Below are 25,090 nucleotides of genomic sequence, written 5' to 3' on the forward strand. Positions count from 1 at the left end.
GACACCACAAACGATATCCCTTAACACCAGCATTGAAGCCCATGAATAGAGCCTTCTTTGCTCTTGGATCTAACTTTGATTCTTTCACATGATAATATGCAATAGAACCAAAAATACGCAAGGTGTCATAATCAGTAGCAGGTTTTCCATACCATTTCTCCAAAGGAGTCTTGCCATTTATAGCAGATGATGGCAAATGATTGATGAGATGTTGAGCGTACGTTACAGCCTCAGCCCAAAACTTTTTATCTAATCCAACATTAGATAACATACATCGAACTTTCTCCACAAGCGTTCGATTCATACGCTCTGCCACCCCATTCTGTTGCGGTGTTCCACCTACGGTGAAGTGCCTTACTATGCCACAATCTTAGCATATCTTCAGGAATGGATCGCTTTTATATTCTCCACCGTTGTCTGATCGGAGAACCTTAATCTTCCTTCCTGTCTGATTTTCAACTTTAGTTTTCCACTTAAGGAAAACTTCAAGCACCTCATCTTTGTTCTTCATAGGAAACACCCAAACTCTTCTGGAAAAATCATCAATAAAGGTGACAAAATAATGTCTTCCTCCAAGTGATGGAGTCTTGGACGGTCCCCATACATCAGAATGCACATAATCCAGAATACCTTTAGTATTGTGAATCCTAGTGCCAAATTTCACCCTTCGTTGTTTTCCCAAAACACAATGCTCGCAAAATTCAAGTTTGCAAGTCTTTGTACCTTTCAATAATCCTTGTTTGGCTAGAGTTTGCAAGGATTTTTTACCAGCATGGCCCAAACGCATATGCCACAGCTGTGTTACCTCAGCGTCCTTCTTGGTACTCGAAATTGCTGCTGCTGTTGTCCCCACCACTGTACTACCTTGGTAGTAATACAGATTGTTCTTTCTTATGCCTTTCAACATCACCAATGCTCCTAAAGTTGTTTAAGAACTCCATCTCGTATTGTCACAACTAGGCCTTTAGATTCTAACAACCCCAAAGAGATGAGATTCTTCTTCAACTTTGGGACATATCGTACATCTCGTAAAATTCTAGTAGATCCATCATGACTCTTCAGTTTAATTGAACCTATCCCGGCTATTTTACATGTGTTATCATTACCCATGTAAACAACCTCTCCATCTAGTTTTTGAAATTCAAAGAACCATTCCCAAATGGGACACATATGATAGGAACAACCAGAATCCATGATCCACTCATCTGCATGTAATGTTGAAGATGTCATACTAAGAGAAAAGTCTGACTCTGCTTCACTATTGCATTCTGCAACATTTGCATCTTGCGGAGTCTTCCCTTTTTTCTTCAATTTTGGACAATCTTTCTTCCAATGTCCTTTTTCTTTGTAAAAGGAACATTCATCTTTGGCAACAGCTCGACCTTTGGACTTTCTTCTCTTCCCCTTAGACTGACTTTCCTGACGATCTCTTGTTACCAATGCTTCCACTGCTGCTTCACTTGAACCTTTCAACTTATCCTTTCGGCGTAGTTCATAGCTATACAATGCAGCAGTTACTTCATTGAAAGTTACTTCCGACTTTCCATGAAGTAAAGTAGTTTCAAGGTACTCAAACTCCTCTAGAAGCGATCCCAACAACATTAACGCCAAGTCTTCGTCTTCAAAAGTCACATCCAAATTCAACAAATCAGCCACCAGCTGATTAAAATTGGTAATGTGCTCGTTCATCGTGGTACCAGGAACATAACTGAAACGAAACAGTCTTTTCTTCATATGCAACTTATTTTGACTGTTCTTCTTCAGGAATTTCTCCTCCAATGCTTTCCATAATTTACTTACAGAAGTCTCTTTACTGAATATATACTTTTGCTCTCTGGAAAGACATGATCGAATTGTACCACATGCCAATCGGTTGATGGTCTTCCATTCTTTATCATCAACCCCTTCTGGTTTTTCTTCCTCAATGGCAATATCTAGACCTTGTTGAAAGAGGGCATCTAGAAGCTCACTTTGTCACATGCCGAAATGACATGTTCCATCAAAAATTTCCACTGCAAATCTCGTATTTGCAGTTTCAACCCTCGACAAAATGTACGAAGTGGAAGTTGTTGATATGGATGGTTTTTCTTCTGTCATTTTTGCCATAGCTTCTATTTAATAGCCACCAAATGCGGAATACCCACAAGCTTTAGGAAATGTTTCTGATGTGTAAGATCAGACTAAGCTGCAAACACAGAGCATACTACAAAACCTTGGCTCTGATACCAATTGTTGCGGAAGCGACGATAATATTAATAACAATATTATCAGAAATATTTAGATAATTATTATGCCAACAATTATACTAAGAAAATTCCCAGTTAAACTGGAGGGATCACAAATGGTCCCGCTTAAAACTCAACAACTAGACAGAACTCACTTAGATATTTATAGCAATAATAACTAAATAAATATAACCAACATAAAGCTATTAAATATAAGCAAACAAATAAGAAATAAAATACCAGAGTTTTAACGAGGTTCGGCCAATTTAGCTTACGTCCTCGGACACTTCCAAATTAATATTTCCGCTAGAAATATTACAAAAGAGAATTTTTTGGGATGATAAAACCTAAGGGGGAAGGGTTCTATATATAACAAACCAAACCCCCTCCCTTTCTATCTTTTCCTAATGTGGGATATTGCCAATATTCAACATGCAGAACATTTCTATGATCATTTTGTTCAAAAATAAGCTCCACGGTTCAATCCCGTCGTATGTAGGTGACTTACCCCAACTCGCAGTGCTTAAACTGTGGGAAAACAACTTCACGGGTGAATTGCTGGAGAATCTTGGCCGCAATGGGAAGCTCTGTAATCTTGACGTTTCTTCGAATTACCTCACCGGGTCGATTCCACTAGATTTGTGTAAGGGAGGGACGTTACAGGAGTTGATTCTGATGGATAATTTCTTCTTCGGTCCACTCTCTGAAAAACTCGGAAACTGCAAATCTCTTACCAAGATTCGTATCAAGAAAAATAATCTCAATGGAACGATTCCGGCTGGAATTTTCAACTTGCCCTCGCTGAGTTTCGTCGAGCTAGACGATAATTTCTTCGCCGGTGAACTCCCACCGCGTATGTCATGTGATTCACTTGAAATGTTAAAAATCTCAAACAATTTGATCAGTGGTGAAATCCCTCCAGCGGTCGGAAACTTGCGCAGTTTACAAGTTTTGGAGCTTGCAAGGAACAAACTTTCAGGTGAAATCCCTCCTTCTATCTCTCGCTGTACTTCGCTCACTTCAATTGATTTTAGTCTGAACAGTCTCAGCGGTGAAATCCCAAAAGGAATTAACAAGTTGGAACATTTAAGCAATCTCAATGTCTCCAGGAACCGGTTAACAGGTGAAATCCCTGCTGAAATCGAGAACATGACGAGCCTCGCAACACTTGATGTTTCGGACAACAATTTGATTGGAAGGGTCCCCTGTGCAGGCCAGTTCTTATTCTTCGATGATAGCTCGTTTAGTGGAAACCCCAACCTCTGTCCCCCGAACGATAGTCATTGTCCAGCTAGAGGTTCAAGCTATGGTCACGCACCATGTTAATCATACTAGAGGGAAACTAGAGTTTGGAGTCCAACCAACACAAAGGATGTTGAATCTTATAAATGTATACGTAATTCGTGTATTAAAAAATATACTAGGTTAATGTAATATGGAGATGTTACTTCACTTCCAACTTCCTTGCTTTCCAAACTTGATCAAGCTTGGTGTTGTACTAAAATATGGGTTGGGAAGATTTACTGTTGTGTCTACGGACGTCGCATCAGCATGCATGGTTTCTTCCCTCTTGTTACTTTAAAGCCTTTATAAGATAAATGCCTTAAATAGTTTTTAATCCAATCAACTCCATTTAGCAACTTATGGAATATAGTTGCAGTTTACAACTGATGGAAAAAAAATGGTAACTAATTAGGGTTTGATGTGGAAAGCTTAATTGATTTTTTAAATTATTCAAGTCTAATAATTATTAAAATATTATAAAAATTATCGAAAAACTATAAAAATTTAAAAAGAAACTATTAGAGATTAAGCAATATTACCAATATGTTATGAAATTATTATAAAAAATTATAAAATGATAAAAATAATATACAACATTTAAATATAAAATTTATAAAAATAAGGGACATATTTGATAAACTGGCTATGAAATTTAAAAATTTTACAAGTAAGATTGGATTAATGACAAGTGTAGATAGAGTATATTAAAAAAAAATTGGGCATGGCACTGCCAATTTACCAAATACTCACCTAATAAATTATAAATAAATATTATAGAAAATTTTTGTTGTTTTGTATGTTTGGGATCTTTGGTTTTAGTAATAAGAGACTCTTGAAGTGTGATGGTGATCGTGCTTGTATAGGGTGCTGACTAAGGAGTTTGAGTGACAATAATTTAGTATTTGGTGGCTTAAAATGAATTATGAATAATAGTTTTGGCCAAAGAGAGGTGATGCAAGAAAAGATAATTTTTTAAGAAATATATTATAAATTATTAAATATTATTAAAAATAAAATAGAAAAAGTAGAAAAAATATAAATCATTAAAAAATTATTGAATATTATAAAAATTTAAAAACTACTACTTTTATAAATTTTCATGATAAACAATTAGAGTACATGTAATAAATTTTCAACCAAATGACCTTCTCTGCAATTCTCGTACCAGGAACTGTTTCGAGTATAGGCTCAAACGAATTCAAATCAAATATAGAACCATAAATTATTTACTTACTTTTGAGTGAGAATGCAAAATTCTCTCTTTAATAGAAATCGATAGAATTATTATTTCAAAAAAATTAGAATTTATATTTAAAAAATAAATTCTCACTATTTTCAAGTCTCAAAATTGTGTATTTAGCCCTATCGGTGTTATCTATTTATAAGGAGAAGAAGTAGAACAATTGTTGGATTAGTAGAAGTTTATTTCAATAAAATAAAAATAAAAACAAAATACAACTAGGAAAGAGAAGGGCGGCAACCCTAGTTAAATATACTAGGGTTTGTCGTCCTATATACTAATATAAGGGGTTTTAAGGCCTCTCCTGTATAGGTTCTAATTATAAATGCTTCCTGAACTTTTAACCCAACACTTTATAATTCAATCTAATCCAATACATGTTTTTCTATTTTTCAAAATAAACATCATAAATTAATTTAAATAAATAAATAATTTTCTCAATTAAATAATTTTCTCAACCTGATTCCAATTCCGTCAAAATCACTACAACTTTACTGTAAAAGAATCTATGAGAAAACATATTTAATATTTCTACATTCAACGAAGCCACAATGACCAAATAATTTAATTCTATTTTCAAATTCAATTAATTAATTAATTAATTTTCCAAGTCATTTCCATTTAGTGAAAAAACTACATTCATTTCTGAATGTTTCCGATTTCTCTAACTTTACCATTTCTATTCATTTATGTTCATTTGATTCAATCTGTAATTTTTTTCTAGTTTTAACTAGCTAGTGGAGGGACCGATTGGACATATGTGATTAGGGCTCAAATGATTAATAATTAAGTTCCAGCCTTTTGCCTATTAATTAGAAACTCATTTAGTCACGAAGTCATTCTACTATAGTATCGTGACTAAGCTCTCCTAATGACATACCATTAAGAAAGCAACTCGATCAGTATTCTTCTAATGACCTTGTCATAAGTGTGTTACCCGCATATGATATCCTTAATCTCTTTTGGATAAATCTTCTCTCCCTGTATGATCCTATTTTATCTCATGGTAACCATTACATCTTTCTTCACGAAAAGTCAATTACTACTAAATAGTAATCAAGTCATTCATCACAAATAAGAACAACTCGTGGCCACTTTTACTTTTCATCAATTATGTAATGCTAATGAGAGAATATCATTTACTCGCGTATTGGGTTATGATTCAACTATTGTGAATGATGCTACATAACGTAGAATTCATACACCTAACACACCAACTTTGATTCTATTTAAACTCAGGTTTTTACTTACATCAAAGTATTCGAGTCACGCATATATAATTCATCATCCACTCAAGATTAATGTATGACACTCTTTAAACGTCATAAGTGTGACAGCCCTAAAGTGACCCTAGTCGGAAAGCAGTCTCGGGACCGCTAGACCGAGTCACCAAATTATTTGAATGTGATAATTATTGCCTAAAATATGTGAATATAAATGTGTGAAAGTTTTAAGCTTCGATTTAGTTAATTGCATGTGAATTTAGTTGATAGGACTTATGTGAGAAAATTTAGAAATGTGCTAGGCAAATGCAAGTGGCCTAATAGTGCATGTAATCAAAGGGGTGGACTTGCATGTCAATTTCCCCCCCATTTAAGTACTAGTGGCCGGCCATGACAAGGGATGATGGGCAAAACATGTCATGAAACATGTTGTGTTAATGGAAGAATAAAATAAGAAGCATGGGCAAAACATGTCATGAAACATGTTGTGTTAATGGAAGAATAAAATAAGAAGCATGGGCAATAAACTAATAAGAAATTGAAGGAAGAAAACAAAGAGAAAAAAATGTGTTCATCATTCTCATGCATGACCAAAAAAAAAAGAAGAGAAAAGCTCTCATGTTGTTCTTGGCCGAATAGGAGAAAGAAAAAGAAGGAAAAAGAGCTTTGAGGAAATCGGCTATGGTGGTTTGATAGACTAAGGTATGTTTGATGATGTTCCATGAGATGCATGCATGTTTTAGTAGTTAGCTTGAGTTCTAAATAGCCCATGGATCAAATCTTTACTATGTCATGGAGATGATATTCGGCCAAGGTGGATTGGTGTTGATATCATTTGCATGCTAAAAGTGAAGCTTTGTAATGGTGCTTGTGATGGTGGATTGATGATTCTTGAATATTCTTTTTAGCATTTTTGAGTGAGACATTAAGTTCTTTGTTTAACCATGACCAAAAATTGAAATGGTATGGTGTTGTGATGCAATCGGCCCCAACATAGACATGTATGTTCGGCCACATGAATAAGTACATAAGTTATGTGTATATTCGGCCATAAGCTAGCAAAATGAGACTTTAATGAGTTAAATTTGTTTGAATTAAGCTCAAGAGCAAAGGGAAACTAAATCCGATAAAGGGAAGGAAAAAGTGGTCGAATAGCCGTCGAAACCGTTCGACAACATCCGAGGTAAGTTCTTGAGTAATAGAGCTTAAATTATTATTTGATTAGATCATGTTTTAAGCAAATCAAAATCGTGCTCTTTGTGTATGGCTATTGAGCCGAAATGGCAAGAGTGATAAGTGTCTTTTGTTTGAGTTTTGCTAATGAAAATGAAATACGAATGTGTTATGATTTATTATTAAATGTGCATGGTTATTCGAATGATGTCCGGGCTAAGTCCCGAAGGCTTTGTGCTAAGTGACCATATCCGGACTAAGATCCGAAGGTATTTGTGCGAGATACTAATTCCGGGCTAAGCCCGAAGGCATTGGTGCGAGTTACTAAATTCGGGTTAAGTCCCGAAGGCATTTGTGCGAGTTACTAAATCCGGGTTAAATCCCGAAGGCATTTGTGCGAGTTACTATAACCGGGCTATGTCCCGAAGGCATTTGAACGAGTAGCTATATCCGGTTAAATTCCGAAGGTACGTGATTTGGGAATGAATGATCTTGCTGTAAAAATTTCAGTTAATACGCTTGTAACATCCCAACATTGAGGTATGTTTCGTATGTGCTTTGAATTAGTTGAGCCCTTACAAATAAGTATTCGCTCAGTTGATAAATGAGCTACCGGCCTTTGGCTAAGTTGATCTTTGTGTATGACTAAAAAGGGTTGGTAATGTGAAGTAAGTATGATATTGAAAATTTGTGCATATGAAATTATCCGTTTAGCTACATGAATGTTATACTTTGATTGTGTCTAAATTCTTTGCTCAAAACTTACTAAGCATTTAATGCTTACTCCGTTTCTTTGATTCTCTGTTTTATAGATTTTGGTTCTTCAGCTATCGGACTCGGGATTTTGAAGTCGAAGTCGCCCACACTATCAAAGCCCCCTTTTGGTACAATTTTGGTTGAACTTCGAAATGGCATGTATAGGACTACCCTTTTTGTTGTGGGTCATGGACCCTTTGGATTTGTATAATTTTGGATAGCCATGCGAAAATGGCTTATATATGTTTGAGCATAATGTTATACTCATTTGGTATGGATATGCTTAACGAGGATTGGCCATGGGAATGGTTAATCACTATCATAATTTGTGCTATTTATGCTAAAAGGGCTAGTTGAATCATGGAAACTATGAAATAGGTAAAGTCTACCTTAAAGGCAGATGCTGACAGCAGCAGTGATGTAGATTTGGAAAATCACTAAAAATAGTAGGAATGGAATTAAATAGTGAATAAATTATGCAAACGAACCTTGATGAATCTATTTTCATAGGAAAGTAACGAAACGTTCATATGAATAGTATATTATGAGATGCTAAAGTTTTTGTGAGACAGGACCAGAACTGTTTCTGGATTCCCTGTTCCGACTTTGGAAATTCATTATAAATTGACCAGAGATAATTAGAAGTCATGCCATATGTGAATAGATTCCTTTTTGAGTCTATTTTCTATAGAAACAAACGAAATTAGTATTGAATCCCTGTACAGGGAGATATCCAAGTCGTAATGCGCAAAGGTCAGTGTAGTCGATCCCTATAACATGGGAGACTTTGACTAATAAACTGTACTAATTGGCCCGACCAAAAATTCTAGAAAAAAATTTGTAAATGCATATATGAGTCTAGTTTCAGGGAAAAATCACGAAGCTGATTTTTGAGTTGTGAAACTTAAGATATGATTTTTAAGGTGACAGTGACGCAGTTAGCCAGCTTGCCTGGAAAATTTAAAATGGATTGTGCAATGAAGTGATTTAAGTCTGCAAACCCCTCGTGTCCGACTCCGGCGACGGACTCGGGTACGGGGTGTTACAATTTTATTGGTATCAGAGCTACGGTTTAGTCGATTCTAGGACTACCGTAATACGTTTGGGTCTAGCTATACATGCCATTTTGTGATTATTTGATAGTGTGGTGATTTCTGACGATTGAAAATGTGTTTATTTATAGTAATGGATCCCGATCCCGACCGAGCGGTAGCTGATGATCTGGAGAGTGTGGCGCCTGCTCCCGCACAAGGGACAGCGCCGGTGGACTCTCAACCTATTGCTAGCAACCCGAATGATGAAGCTAGACAAGCTTTTTATAGCGTAATGAATGATTGGTTCAACCAATACATTCGAACTAATACGGCTGTTCCACAACCTCCATTCCCGACTAATGCCACCCCCGCACCTACAATACCTCCGGTAACTGACCAAATAAGGTCAAATAAGCCCCCAGTTGACAGAATCCGAAAACATGGGGCTACTGAATTTAAAGCTACGGATAGCGACGATGCCGAGCAAGCTGAATTTTGGTTGGACAACACTATCCGGGTACTCGATGAGCTATCTTGTACACCCGATGAATGCCTAAAGTGTACTATCTCCTTGCTACGCGATTCTGCCTACTATTGGTGGAGTACTCTGACTTCTGTTGTGCCCCGATAGCAAGTAACTTGGGAGTTTTTCTAAACTGAGTTTCGGAAAAAGTATATCAGTCAGAGATTTGTTGATCAAAAACGAAAGGAATTTCTTAAGCTTAAGCAAGGTTCTATGTCAGTTACTGATTACGAGCGAAAATTTGTTAGACTTAGTAGATACGCTCGGGAATGTGTTTCGTCTGAGGCTATCATGTGTAAACACTTCGAGGATGGGCTGAATGAAGATATAAAAATGTTCGTTGGCATTCTTGAAATACGAGAGTTCGTAGTACTTGTCGAGCGAGCTTGTAAAGCCGAAGAGCTTAGAAAAGAAAAACAAAAAGTTGATGTGGGAACTGGAGAGTTTCGTAAAAGATCCTCGGGAAAGTCTCTTCAACAGGCATCGAAGAAATTTCGAGATGATGTGGGCCGGTCTAGAGGCACTTCGGGCCTTTTTAGATGAGATCGTGATCGACCCCCTGTGGGTACACGAGGCACTTCGGTCGCTAGTGTTGGAAATGATCGTCGGGACAGAGCGGAGTGCCAGTATTGTGGTAAATGGCATTCGGGGAGTTGTAGATTCCATGATCGCTCCTGTTACAAGTGCGGATCAGCTGACCACTTCATTAAGGATTGCCCGAGGTTGTCTGAACAGAATATAAATCAAAGCAAGAAACCGGGTGCTACCACTGTTCGAGGTAGACCATCTAGAAATACGGGCAATGCTAGTGGTGGTCAGAGAGGATCTAGAGATGCTACGACCAGATCCGAGGCTCGCGCTCCTGCTAGGGCTTATGCTATACGCGCACGCGAGGATGCTTCCTCGCCAGATGTTTTTACCGGTACTTTTACTCTCTTTGATACTAATGTGATTGCTTTGATTGACCCTGGTTCTACTCATTCTTATATATGCGAAACCTTAGCATCCAGTAAGACTTTACCTATTGAGTCTACTGAGTTCGTAATTCGGGTGTCAAATCCCTTGGGTCGTTACGTGCTTGTCGACAAAGTGTGTAAGAAATGCCCCCTAGTAATTCGAGATTCCTGTTTTCCGGTGGACTTGATGTTTTTGCCGTTTGATGAATTTGATGTTATTCTTGGTTTGGATTGGTTGACCGCGCATGATGCGGTTGTGAATTGCAAAAGCAAGACTATTGATTTGAGGTGCGTAAATAACGAGATAATCCGAGTTGAGTCTACGAACTTAAGGGGGTTGCCAGCTGTAATATCAGCAATGTTGGCCCAGAAATATGTAAGAAAAGGGTACGAAGCATACCTTGCGTATGTACTTGATGACAAAGAATTTGAAAAGAAACCCGAATCTGTGCCGGTGGTTTGTGAATACCCGGATGTTTTTCCTGAAGAATTACCGGGTTTACCACCTGTTCGGGAGGTAGAGTTTGGTATTGAGCTTGTCCCTGGAACTACGCCAATTTCGATAGCTCCGTATCGTATGGCACCAACCGAGTTAAAAGAATTGAAAGCTCAGTTGCAAGAGTTAACGGATAGAGGTTTCGCTCGACCAAGTTTCTCACATTGGGGTGCACCAGTATCGTTCGTGAAAAAGAAGGACGGAACCATGAGGTTGTGCATTGACTATCGTCAACAGAATAAAGTGACGATAAAGAATAAATATCCATTACCGCGTATTGATGATTTGTTTGATCAACTAAAGGGAGCCTCAGTGTTTTCAAAGATAGATTTGAGATCGGGTTATTATTAGTTGCGGATTCAAGATTCGGACGTACCCAAAACTGCTTTCAGAACGAGGTACGGTCACTACGAGTTCTTAGTGATGCCGTTCGGGCTCACTAATGCCCCTGCGATATTTATGGATTTGATGAATCGGATCTTCAGACAGTATTTGGACCGGTTCGTAGTTGTGTTCATTGATGACATCTTGGTCTATTCAGGAGATGAGACCGAACATGCTGAGCACCTGAGATTAGTGTTGCAAATTTTGCGGGATAAGCAGTTATATGCTAAGTTCAGTAAGTGTGAGTTCTGGTTAAGAGAGGTTAGCTTCTTGGGTCATGTGGTATCCGCATCGGGTATTCGAGTTGACCCGAGCAAAATTTCAGCCATACTTAACTAGAAGCCTCCAAGAAATATTACCGAAGTTCGGAGCTTCCTGGGGCTCGCCGGTTATTACCGACGATTTGTAAAAGGTTTCTCGATGATAGCCACACCAATGACGAAGCTACTTCAAAAGGATGTTAAGTTCGAATGGATGGAGAAATGTCAGAAAAGTTTCGATCAACTGAAAACTTATTTGACTGAAGCTCCAATTTTAGTGCAACCCGAATCAGGCAAAGAGTTTGTCATTTATAGTGATGCATCCCTACTTGGGTTGGGTTGCGTATTGATGCAAGAAGGTCGAGTTGTGGCCTATGCGTCGAGACAATTGAAGCCACACGAGAGAAATTATCCGACCCATGATCTCGAACTAGCTGCCATCGTATTTGCTTTGAAAATATGGCGACATTATTTGTTTGGTGAGAAGTGCCATGTATTTTCGGATCACAAAAGTCTCAAATATTTGATGACCCAGCGAGACTTGAATCTGCGACAAAGGCGTTGGCTTGAGTTGTTGAAAGATTATGAGCTTGTCATTGATTACCACCCGGGAAAGGCTAATGTGGTTGCGGACGCCTTAAGCCGGAAATCACTGTTTGCTTTACGAGCGATGAATGTACACTTGTCTGTTCTACCCGACAATGTGTTAGTAGCTGAATTAAAAGACAAACCATTATTGATTCATCAAATTCGTGAAGCTCAGAAAGTCGATGATGAATTGGTTGCAAAACGGGCTGAGTGTGTTCCGAACAAGGAATCGGAGTTTCAAATTGATGATGATGATTGTTTGAGGTTCAGAAGTCATTTGTGTGTTCCAAGGAATTCAGAACTCATTCCGATGATTCTGAACGAAGCCCATTGTAGCCGAATGTCAATTCACCCAGGGAGTACGAAAATGTACAACGATTTGAAACGTCGGTTTTGGTGGCATGGTATGAAACGAGACATCTCCGACTTTGTTTCGAGATGTTTAATATGTCAACAAGTGAAAGCAGAACATCAAGTGCCTTCAGGATTACTTCAGCCGATCATGGTACCTGAATGGAAATGGGATCGAGTCACGATGGATGTCGTATCTGGGTTGCCAGTATCGGCAAGTAAGAAAGATGCGATTTGGGTTGTTGTGGATAGACTGACTAAGTCGGCTCACTTTATCCCCGTACGTACGGATTTTTCATTGGATAAACTAGCTGAATTGTATGTTTCTCAGATTGTGAGATTACACGGGGTACCGATTTCTGTTGTGTCGGATAGAGATCTGAGATTCACCTCGCGATTTTGGAAGAAATTGCAAGAAGCTTTGGGTACCAAGCTGCACTTTAGCACCGCTTTTCACCCTCAAACCGATGGTCAATCCGAGCGGATAATTCAGATACTTGAGGATATGTTGAGATGTTGCATCCTCGAGTTCAGCGGTTCATGGGAACGGTATTTACCTTTGATTGAATTCGCTTACAACAACAGTTTTCAATCAAGTATTAAGATGGCACCTTACGAGGCTTTGTACGGTCGTAAATGTCGTACACCATTGTTTTGGACCGAGCTCGGTGAAAGTAAAATTTTCGGAGTTGATTTGATTAAAGATGCTGAACAGAAAGTAAAGGTAATCCGTGAAAGTCTGAAGGCAGCCACAGATCGTCAGAAATCGTATGCGGATTTGAAACGAAAAGACATTGAATATCAGGTGGGAGATAAAGTGTTTCTTAAAGTTTCGCCTTGGAAAAAGATACTCAGATTTGGCCGTAAGGGCAAGTTGAGCCCGAGATTCATTGGGCCGTACGAAATCTCCGAACGAGTTGGTCCGGTTGCGTATAGATTGATTTTGCCCCCTGAACTTGAAAAGATTCACGACGTCTTTCATGTTTCGATGCTTCGACGTTATAGATCCGATCCGTCACATGTGATTAATCCCTCAGAAGTTGAAATTCAATCTGACTTGAGTTATGAAGAAGAACCGATTCGTATCCTAGCTTGTGAAGTGAAAGAGTTGCGAAACAAAAGGGTTCCGTTAGTTAAGGTGTTATGGCTCAAACACGGGATCGAGGAAGCTACTTGGGAAACCGAGAGCTCGATGAAAGAACGATACCCAAACCTATTTACCGGTAAGATTTTCGGGGACGAAAATTTCTTAAGTGGGGGAGAGTTGTGACAGCCCTTAAGTGACCCTAGTCGGAAAGCGGTCTCGGGACCGCTAGACCGAGTCACCAAATTATTTGAATGTGATAATTATTGCCTAAAATATGTGAATATAAATGTGTGAAAGTTTTAAGCTTCGATTTAGTTAATTGCATGTGAATTTAGTTGATAGGACTTATGTGAGAAAATTTAGAAATGTGTTAGGCAAATGCAAGTGGCCTAATAGTGCATGTAATCAAAGGGGTGGACTTGCATGTCAATTTCCCCCCCATTTAAGTACTAGTGGCCGGCCATGACAAGGGATGATGGGCAAAACATGTCATGAAACATGTTGTGTTAATGGAAGAATAAAATAAGAAGCATGGGCAATAAACTAATAAGAAATTGAAGGAAGAAAACAAAGAGAAAAAATGTGTTCATCATTCTCATGCATGACCAAAAAAAGAAGAAGAGAAAGCTCTCATGTTGTTCTTGGCCGAATAGGAGAAAGAAAAAGAAGGAAAAAGAGCTTTGAGGAAATCGGCTATGGTGGTTTGATAGACTAAGGTATGTTTGATGATGTTCCATGAGATGCATGCATGTTTTAGTAGTTAGCTTGAGTTCTAAATAGCCCATGGATCAAATCTTTACTATGTCATGGAGATGATATTCGGCCAAGGTGGATTGGTGTTGATATCATTTGCATGCTAAAAGTGAAGCTTTGTAATGGTGCATGTGATGGTGGATTGATGATTCTTGAATCTTCTTTTTAGCATTTTTGAGTGAGACATTAAGTTCTTTGTTTAACCATGACCAAAAATTGAAATGGTATGGTGTTGTGATGCAATCGGCCCCAACATAGACATGTATGTTCGGCCACATGAATAAGTACATAAGTTATGTGTATATTCGGCCATAAGCTAGCAAAATGAGACTTTAATGAGTTAAATTTGTTTGAATTAAGCTCAAGAGCAAAGGGGAACTAAATCCGATAAAGGGAAGGAAAAAGTGGTCGAATAGCCGTCGAAACCGTTTGACAACATCCGAGGTAAGTTCTTGAGTAATAGAGCTTAAATTATTATTTGATTAGATCATGTTTTAAGCAAATCAAAATCGTGCTCTTTGTGTGTGGCTATTGAGCCGAAATGGCAAAAGTGATAAGTGTCTTGTGTTTGAGTTTTGCTAATGAAAATGAAATACAAATGTGTTATGATTTATTGTTAAATGTGCATGGTTATTCGAATGATGTCCGGGCTAAGTCCCGAAGGCTTTGTGCTAAGTGACCATATCCGGACTAAGATCCGAAGGCATTTGTGCGAGATACTAATTCCGGGTTAAGCCCGAAGGCATTGGTGCGAGTTACTAAATCCGGGTTAAGTCCCGAAGGCATTTGTGCGAGTTACTAAATCCGGGTTAAGTCCCGAAGGCATTTGTGCGAGTTACTATAACCGGGCTATGTCCCGAAGGCATTTGAACGAGTAGCTATATCTGGTTAAATTCCGAAGGTACGTGATTTGGGAATGAATGATCTTGCTGTAAAAATTTCAGTTAATACGCTTGTAACATCCCAACATTGAGGTATGTTTCGTATGTGCTTTGAATTAGTTGAGCCCTTACAAATAAGTATTCGCTCAGTTGATAAATGAGCTACCGGCCTTTGGCTAAGTTGATCTTTGTGTATGAATAAAAAGGGTTGGTAATGTGAAGTAAGTATGATATTGAAAATTTGTGCATATGAAATTATCCGTTTAGCTACATGAATGCTATACTTTGGTTGTGTCTAAATTCTTTGCTCAAAACTTACTAAGCATTTAATGCTTACTCCGTTTCTTTGATTCTCTGTTTTATAGATTTTGGTTTTTCAGCTATCGGACTCGGGATTTTGAAGTCGAAGTCGCCCACACTATCAAAGCCCCCTTTTGATACAATTTTGGTTGAACTTCGAAATGGCATGTATAGGACTACCCTTTTTGTTGTGGGTCATGGACCCTTTGGATTTGTATAATTTTGGATAGCCATGCGAAAATGGCTTATATATGTTTGAGCATAATGTTATACTCATTTGGTATGGATATGCTTAACGAGGATTGGCCATGGGAATGGTTAATCACTATCATAATTTGTGCTATTTATGCTAAAAGGGCTAGTTGAATCATGGAAACTATGAAATAGGTAAAGTCTACCTTAAAGGCAGATGCTGACAGCAGCAGTGATGTAGATTTGGAAATCACTAAAAATAGTAGGAATGGAATTAAATAGTGAATAAATTATGCAAACGAACCTTGATGAATCTATTTTCATAGGAAAGTAACGAAACGTTCATATGAACAGTATATTATGAGATGCTAAAGTTTTCGTGAGACAGGGCCAGAACGGTTTCTGGATTCCCTGTTCCGACTTTGGAAATTCATTATAAATTGACCAGAGATAATTAGAAGTCATGCCATATATGAATAGATTCCTTTTTGAGTCTAGTTTCTATAGAAACAAACGACATCAGTATTGAATCCCTGTACAGGGAGATATCCAAGTCGCAATGCGCAAAGGTCAGTGTAGTCGATCCCTGTAACATGGGAGACTTTGACTAATAAACTGTACTAATTGGCCTGACCAAAAATTCTAGAAAAAAATTTGTAGATGCATATATGAGTCTAGTTTCAGGGAAAAATCACGAAGCTGATTTTTGAGTTGTGAAACTTAAGATATGATTTTTAAGGTGACAGTGACGCAGTTAGCCAGCTTGCCTGGAAAATTTAAAATGGATTGTGCAAAGAAGTGATTTAAGTCTGCAAACCCCTCGTGTCCGACTCCGGCGACGGACTCGGATACGGGGTGTTACAATAAGTGAATAAACACATAAACAAATTTAGAATCTATTCTTCTTGGCTCAAATCCGATGTATTGTTAGTCCAGCCAGTCACATCTATGTTTCTATCTTCTGAGAGTTATTTGCTCTTATACCCAAGATAAGACATCTCTCCAATTGGACTTGATATGTGACATGTTAGTCTTTCAATCCGATTTACTTATTTTCGATTAGACTGACATGCTTAGATTTGTCTAATAATATAAGTTGTCTTTCTATATTGCAATCTGACCACGTAATATCGCTTAGTAGTAGATTAAATATTAAAAAACCAGTAAGCTAATATTTGATTCTATTTTGCTTTGCATGCAAAAACCATATGAGGACATTATACAAATAATATTAATTTAATTTATGAATAATTTTATTAACTAATCTATTTAAAATTTACAAGTTTACAAATGAATATAGTACACTTAGGGTACAAAATCCAATAGTTTACATACTCATATGCGTGTGATAAGATTTTTAATATTTAGTAAAATAACTTTCTTATGTTTTCTACTTATGAATTTTTAATTCAACTTTTAACATATAATTAAGATTATATAATATATATTTTATTTTATTTTGTGAAAATTTAATATATTATATAATATTGTTTAAAATTTCAGAACAGAGAAAACCATTTCAAGATAAAGAGCAAGAAATTTAAATAAAATCAAATTTAGAACAAAATTTGAAATTTAGTCATTGTACTTTTAACTTTAAGAATTTAGTTTCTTTACTTTTCAACTTTTAAAATTTGGGTCAAATTGTTAATTGTTTTAAATAATTTTATTAAATTTATGTTCACTTTTGTTATACCTCCTTTGGACTTGGACGCGTGTTAGCATGACAGGTTACATGAGAAGTGCCCATGGCCAGCTCTTTGATTCCACTTGGGCACTTTTGTGACTAGTCGTCCTGGATCCTTTGATCTCAGCATGGGACCTAAACTACTCACTCCCTCTTGGAGGACTTAAACCACCTGTATCTAGGAAATGTCCACTCGTTTAGCAAGTATCTTTGACAGGCACATACTCTTTAGGTATGAACACTCATTAAGTCTTACCACACCTCTAATGACCACTAAACTTCACCTGAGTGTAAGAACCTTGTATTGTCTTAACAGAATGGGGTCCATGGTGCACGTTTTGCACATCCTACACGTCCTGCATGTACCATATGAGGGTAGCCCCTTTGCAACGATCTGTCATGTCACACTAGTGACAAACAATCCTTCTCTCACCTCTATATTTACTACCCATTCTCCTCCCTTCCCTTTTGCCAAAACAAACCCCCCCAAAAAAAAACAAAGAAGCCTCTAAATCCCTCCCTCTCTCCTTTCTCTGTTTCTAAATTTCCATCTCACCCAAACTCAAAACCATGAGAGAAATCCTTCATGTTCAAGGAGGCCAATGTGGGAACCAAATCGACTCTAAGTTTTGGGAAGTTATCTGCGATGAGCATGGCATCGATCCTATGGGAAGGTACCAAGGAGATGGATCGTCTGATCTTCAACTGGAACGTATGTATTACAATGAGGCTTACGGTGGAAGGTACGTCCCTCGTGCGGTTCTCATGGATCTAGAACCCGGTACCATGGATAGTATTACATCCGGTCCTTATGGCCAGATCTTTAGGCCTAATAATTTCATCTTTGGACAATCCGGTGCCGGCAACAACTAGGCCAAAGGTCATTACACTGAAGGAGCCGAGTTGATTGACTCTGCTCTTGATGTTGTTCGTAAAGAGGCAGAAAATTGTGATTGCTTGCAAGGTAATACATACATACATACATGCATACATACATATATATTTGTCTTAGAAATCTATATTTGGCTAAATCTGCATGGATTTTTCGGGGTCTTGGTTCTATTAATATGGCATTTCACTTTTACCTTAAAATTTTGAACTCTTATCCGTTTTGAGCTACCGTATCACTTTCATGATAAAGATATACAATTGCTTTTGCTTTTTTTTCTTTTAATTTTTCCAGCTTTTGACGATGACCACATCGAGAGGAAATACTCATTTAGACCTATCAAGATTAACTCTCTTGAATACAAATAACTGTGAAACTGATATGGAAGGATTGATTCTTTCGTCATTATCTACCCTTTCAGCTTTAGTTGGTTAGCAGTAGCTCTTTACATTTTGTTCTAAATAGTAAACATATTTTATCGACGATATTGAACTATGATTGGTAAGGCTATTTTTTGTCAGGTCTGAACCTCTGAAGGCAAAAAAGGGCATGGGTTTTTATCTACCTTCTATATATATAATATTATCTATATAAGCTGATCTATGTTTCTATATGATTTATTTCTTATCGTGATTGTGATTGGCCCGTCTATTTATCATTTTGTCCTTTATCGTAACCACAATCTTCTTTTCTGGTAATAAAAGAGTGGTAATTAACAAATCAAACAAACTAAATTGAAGCTCTTAACGTATTCTGGGCATCATTTTTGAGCAAGGACCATGAGCTTGGAATCGGATGCTCAAAACAATGAACAACTCCATCTTGAACAGACCCAATCTTTGCCATAAAATCAGCCACTTCGTTCGCATCTCTCGAAATCTTAGCAAACTGGACTTCCCAATCCCGACAGCAAATTTCCTGGATATTCCCAACAAGACCTGTTGAGTGTTGGTCCGTATGCAAGTCGATTAACATCCGAACCATCATCTCGTTATCGCTCTCAACGATGACCTTTTTGTAACCCCTTTGCTAAGCTAAACACAAACCATCCCATATTGCTTATAATTCAACTTGTAAAACTGAACCAGTCCCCATAAATCTGTTTTAACCAAGCAGCCAATTACCAGATTCATCTCGCAGAATTCCGCCCGCAACCGCACAAGGATTAGTCGTTGCAACTGCCCCATCCGCATTAAGCTTACCCCAACCGTTGGAGGAGAAATACAGGTATTGACAGGGCTGCTATCCGTTCTCTGAAGAGAACCCGAAAGTGAACTGTGTGCAACATGCTTAGCCCAAGACCAGCATTGTCTAACAAGATCCTCAGCACTACACGATTCCTCCTTGAAAATAATCATACAACGGTTTTTTCCAAATTTGCCAACAAGTTATCGAGAAGATAAAGCACCGTGGGACGGACTCATTGCGCCAACCGAATCTGTCATGGATGCCATCCATTAACCATTGGGATAAATCTGAAGAGTAGAAAATGGACGAGCCTAATGTAGGGACCAACTTCGGCCATATTGACTGGCGACATGGCAGTCTCGTAAAGCAGGCGAAACAGTTTCCTGATCCGCTCCACAAAGCTGACAAGAAGTAAACGATGTAAGATGGCGTCTCCACCACTCATAATTACAGAGCAAATGATTTTTCATTGCAAGCCAGAAGAAACTCCTAACCCATTGCGGGACATGTAGCTTCCAACTCTTTTTCCAAACATTATCCTTGGGATCAAATGTGACTGTGACGGCACATTATATGCTTTGGCAACAGAAAAGGGTTGTTGATTAGAACCTTGCCACACAAATTTATCTTCACCCTAGCTTCGCATGGGGAGGCATAGATGCGATCCGCACCAAAGCAAAACAATCAATTAAATGAGCAAATGCATCTCACCTCCAAATCTCATTCCCATCCACCATATCAGCCTCCCTAGGTCACAATTAAATGGTCTTTAAGCGGCCCTAAGCCCGAAATCTATTCATCCGTCCAAAATTTCACTTTCTTATCATTGCCAATAGACCACCCAATGTGTTCTTTAAAAGAGTTCCAAATGTTCACAAGGGATCTCCATAAAAAAGAACAATTGGATCTTGCTAGCAAAGTTGGACAAGCTTCCTGAATCTTATATTTACTCCTCAAGATCCTAACCCAATAGGCATCCAGCTTTGTCACCATACCAAGCCCCGACTTAAATTAAAAAAACATTTATTTTGAACCTCTAAATTCCTGATCCCTAGCCCTCCATTTTCAATCGGTTGGCAACAAGTTTTTCAATTGGCAAGTGCAATCTTCTTCTCACCATTTCTTGACCCCCAAACAAAATTCCTTGCAATTGTCTCAATTTTCTTGCACACCCCCACAGTAATAAGAGCAAAAAAAAATTAGGAATCGTTAATGAAACAGATTTAGCATGCGCATTATACCCAAGGTGTTTCCGGATTTTGTCAATAACAAACTGAAAAGTCTCTTGGTCACCCTCGATGAAAAAGAGGCATTCCCAAGTAGCTTCCCAAATCAGAAGCAAATCCCATGATACGACAAATAGAATCCGCACTAGATTCAGAAACATTAGTCGAGAAGAAGACTCTACTCTAGCCTTGTTTGCATTCACTTTGTGGCCTGAAAAGGAGCAGAAATAATTAAGCACATCAATAACTATTTTCGCTTAAAAATCATCTGCTTCACAAAAGGGAACTAAATCATCCGCGAAAAATAAGTGCATCCCTACTAAGTCTAATTGGTTTCCAAGCTCCTCGCATCACAGAAGCATCAACACTTTGCCCTAACCTCTTCATCCCTAGCACAAAAAGATAGGAGACAATGAGTCTCTTGTCGAATCCCTTTAGTCGGCTTAAATTCATCAGAAAAGGAGCCGTTCCACAGGATTTGCATGAAAAAAGTAGATACACACTCATAATCACCTTTTAATGCATTTGACGGAGCCTTGATGGCCCTTAATTGCCACTCTTACCAGCTCATCATCATATGAATGATGTCTTCACAGTATTATGTGTTGGCCACATTTAATATCTGAATCTTGAAGGAAAATGAAAGATGTTAAATGAACAAGGAGAATAATGATTATTTTATCTGTCTAAGAATAGTTCACATGGTAAATTACAGCGCCCATTCGAGTATCAGATTTATATTTTACCCAAAAGTTGAAGAATAGTAAGTATAAACCTTTTTTTTTAGAAACTCGTAAGTATAAACCTATTATAAAAAAAAAAGGGACTATTTCTTTCATCATCTGATAATGGTATGATTGCTGTGAAACTGTGAAATATACAACACTATATTGTAGACGATGGTAATGATAGACTACTGAGTACCATCACATTAAGGGAACACAAATATATGCGTGGGATACATTAGGTATCACGATACAATAATCATGGCTCACTTCGAACATGTAAGGTAGCTCGGGTGTTGCAAGAACTTTTCCATCCAGATAACGAGTGGTTAGCTGTTTGGCTCCTGGTATTAGTAAATTATAAAGCATGCATGATAATCTTATTATTCAAATTGAGTTCTTTTGCTACTATGAAAGGGTTACTTTGAAAAAAATCCTTGAGTTGAACTGTTGCCAACTTAGCAATAAAGTCTTACTGGCAAGTAAACAATGGTTATTTTCATTTTGAATTGACTGATGATGCTCACTTCTTCACGTTACTTATGGACCAGGCTTCCAGGTATGCCAATCACTTGGAGGAGGCACAGGTTCCGGGATGGGAACTCTCCTGATATCAAAAATCAGAGAAGAATATCCAGACAGGATGATGATGACATTCTCTGTTTTCCCTTCACCTAAAGTCTGACACAGTTGTGGAGCCTTATAATGCCACCCTCTCTGTGCACCAGTTGGTAGAGAATGCTGATGAATGCATGGTCCTTGACAATGAGGCACTTTATGATATTTGCTTCAGGACCCTAAAGCTCACCACTCCAAGCTGTGAGTGATATAATCTTTTCATTTTGATGGAAAGTTTGCACTATAGTGTTAAAACAATTTAAAATTCTGACCCTAACGCTACATTTGTAATTTGCAGTTGGAGATCTGAACCACTTAATTTCTGCAGCAATGAGCGGTGTAACATGCTGCCTAAGGTTCCCTGGACAGTTGACCTCTGATCTCCGAAAGTTGGCTGTGAACTTAATCCCATTCCCACGTCTGCACTTCTTTATGGTTGGGTTCGCACCACTTACATCCCGTAGTTCCCAGCAGTACTTTTCTCTCACTGTCCCGGAGCTGACTCAACAGATGTAGGATGCAAAGAACATGATGTGTGCCGCTGACCCTCGCCATGGTCGCTACCTGACAGCTTCAGCTATGTTCCGGGGCAAGATGAGCACCAAAGAAGTTGACGAACAAATGACCAATGTCCAGAACAAGAATTCATCATACTTTGTAGAGTGGATTCCCAACAACGTTAAGTCCAGTGTTTGTGACATTCCACCAAAGGGTCTGAAGATGTCATCCACATTTGTCGGAAACTCGACATCGATCCACGAAATGTTCAGAAGGGTAAGCGAGCAATTCACGGCAATGTTCCGTCGCAAGGCCTTTTTGCATTGGTATACTGGTGAGGGAATGGATGAGATGGAATTCACAGAAGCAGAGAGCAACATGAATGACTTGGTGGCAGAGTATCAGCAGTACCAAGATGCAACTGTAGAGGATGAGGGTGAGTACGAGGAGGAGGGTCTTGAGGAGAACTACGAGTCATAAAATGTGTGGCCAATCACGTTTAAACCAAATGAAAATTGCAACCTTTACCTGCCTATATACCTACAATTGTGCGGCTACTGCTGTTTGTTCAGTTCTCTGCTCTGCACTTGTATTTCCCAAGTTAATATTGTTTGCTTTTCTTTCACCTTTTTTTTAGACTTCCAAATAATGATTTCTGGTTTACTTACAGCCCTCAAACTGAATTTATTGATTCTTCTGACAATACTACAAATTTTTAGAAAAGAAAGAAAAGAACAGCCATTTAGCATACATATATACATACATAGTAATTAAAGAAGAAGTTCATAGAAACAGCTGTCGATTGAAAGAGAGACAATATGACATACACAGTGAGGAACAAAATGGAATGAAATTTACAATCATCTAGCACGACAAACTAATAGAACCCCCAAAAAATAAGGAAATAGCCATTCATCATTATAATCAATTAATAATATATCATTAGAGGCGTACGCATCAGAGTCATGGAAGTATGAGGTTCAAACATCGCTCGCTTTAAAGTATCGGCGAGCTTCTCATACCCAAAATGATTCTCATCATTTGCATGCCTGTCTGGTCTATTACATTATAAAAATAATCAGAAATAAATGACCCAACTCAACCTCCATTGGGAATAGGATAAAAAGAAAAAAAAACAGTATCACTGTTGTCGGAGAGTGGCAAGTTGCAGCGGCAAGTAGGAGAAGGATGTTGGCGGATTGAGATTATCAAAGTTCATATACCCAAGGAAGGTTCCCTAGGGTTGCTGGGAGAGTTTAACTTAACCAGGTCTAAACCATGGAGCAGAACTAAGGTTAAATAAATGAACGCACAAGATTTCCTCTCTGCAGACTGGGCTGCCGCCAACACGATCCGATTAGAGAGTAGATGGACAAGTACTTAATGCTATAGAGTGTTATCACGTGACATTCATCCTCGTTTGATTTCATAACCCCTCTCGCTCCACATGAAATCCTAACTCAGCTTAAACCCATATTCTCTAACTCACTGAAAAACTATTAAGGTGATGAAACAAGCAAGAACAGAAAAATATCGATTACCCAATGAATAGGTCAAATTTAAATTTATCTACAAGATAGAGATTTAAACAAATTTAAACTCCCTGTTATATCCTTTAGAATTAAAATTTATAAAAATATTTATCGGTTCACTGGAATTCAAATAAATAAGTTTTTTTTTTAAATTATAAAAATTGTCTTATTTTCTTAGATGAATGCTTTGGGCTACATGTATGTCTTGACCATAGGTCTCTGTGCGTGGGCAATGACACTAGTGCATACCTTTAGCCAACGAATTTTTGTTTTATCTTTTTAGTCAAGTGCTATGTCCAAAGAAAATGAAATGCTCGTTATGCATCTTAACTAAAACAACTAACTGTTATTAGCTTATGGTATCTGATAGTCACATTAAATCTCGATTTAAAATCAAATCGTCGGATCCTTAAAAGTGAACAAAATTCTCTCATTACTATTTTTTTCTTTTCATCTGCGATATTCACACTGAAAACTTTGCTTAAAAGATATTAAATGTCTTACTTCTTGACTCAAGAAGCATAGACTTACAAAGTTTGATACTATTGTTCTGTTAGATATTTAGATCAAACATGGGTTTCGAGAACCACTCCACCAAACTTGTACGGTCTTGTAATAAAATACTACGGCGGCGCCATAGCCTTATATCTATATGGCTGTTCCTGGAAAAAATATATATATACTCTTCACAAGCAACCATAGGGTATCTAATCTCTCTTCAAGTTTACCAATTAAGAGTAGAAGGGCTTTGGATAATGGCTGATCTGATCTTCTTCCTCTTAGCCTTATACTGGAGAACCAGCCAAAGATTAGCAACTTCTTTATCTGAATCGTTGACCCATTTTTTTAATGCTTGCTGTTTCACTAGTTTCACAGCCATAATGCAGGTTTTCTTGTTGTTAACAAATAGGGGTTAATCTGTCCTCAGACAACTTCCATTGGAGTCAAGTGTCAGTGTCATGCAAGGGTTAATCTGTCCTCAGACAACTTCCTTTGGGGTGTAAGAACATAGTTCTCCATT

General features: G+C 38.0%; 2 protein-coding genes, 1 non-coding gene and 1 pseudogene across 3 annotated transcripts; 2 read left to right on the top strand and 2 right to left on the bottom strand.

Annotated features, from left to right (window-relative positions):
• The first annotated feature begins 17,919 nt into the window (after nucleotides 1-17,919).
• LOC107943426 (tubulin beta-6 chain-like) lies at nucleotides 17,920-18,324 on the top strand. The gene has a single exon (XM_041094437.1). The coding sequence runs from the start codon at nucleotides 17,964-17,966 to the stop codon at nucleotides 18,264-18,266; it is 303 nt and encodes a 100-aa protein (XP_040950371.1). The 5' UTR covers nucleotides 17,920-17,963; the 3' UTR covers nucleotides 18,267-18,324.
• A 3,204-nt stretch (nucleotides 18,325-21,528) lies between these two features.
• LOC121217882 (uncharacterized) lies at nucleotides 21,529-24,074 on the bottom strand. Its single transcript, XM_041094436.1, has 2 exons — nucleotides 23,066-24,074; nucleotides 21,529-22,958 (listed from the first exon to the last, which is right to left on the bottom strand). The coding sequence occupies exon 2, from the start codon at nucleotides 22,915-22,917 to the stop codon at nucleotides 22,600-22,602; it is 318 nt and encodes a 105-aa protein (XP_040950370.1). The 5' UTR covers nucleotides 22,918-22,958; nucleotides 23,066-24,074; the 3' UTR covers nucleotides 21,529-22,599.
• On the top strand, nucleotides 21,996-22,555 carry LOC107943424 (tubulin beta-1 chain-like; annotated as a pseudogene).
• On the bottom strand, nucleotides 23,490-23,584 carry LOC121218046 (small nucleolar RNA R72). The gene has a single exon (XR_005914315.1). It is a non-coding gene; the product is annotated as a small nucleolar RNA R72 (small nucleolar RNA).
• Nucleotides 24,075-25,090: the final 1,016 nt, after the last annotated feature.

This window comes from Gossypium hirsutum, chromosome D05, assembly GCF_007990345.1.
Source record: "Gossypium hirsutum isolate 1008001.06 chromosome D05, Gossypium_hirsutum_v2.1, whole genome shotgun sequence".
Lineage (NCBI taxonomy): Eukaryota > Viridiplantae > Streptophyta > Magnoliopsida > Malvales > Malvaceae > Gossypium > Gossypium hirsutum.

Bases quoted from the DNA above. Each gene is read 5' to 3' on its own strand.
- LOC107943426 (XM_041094437.1), top strand. From the start codon at position 17,964: ATGAGAGAAATCCTTCATGTTCAAGGAGGCCAATGTGGGAACCAAATC.
- LOC121217882 (XM_041094436.1), bottom strand. From the start codon at position 22,917: ATGTTGCTCTCTGCTTCTGTGAATTCCATCTCATCCATTCCCTCACCA.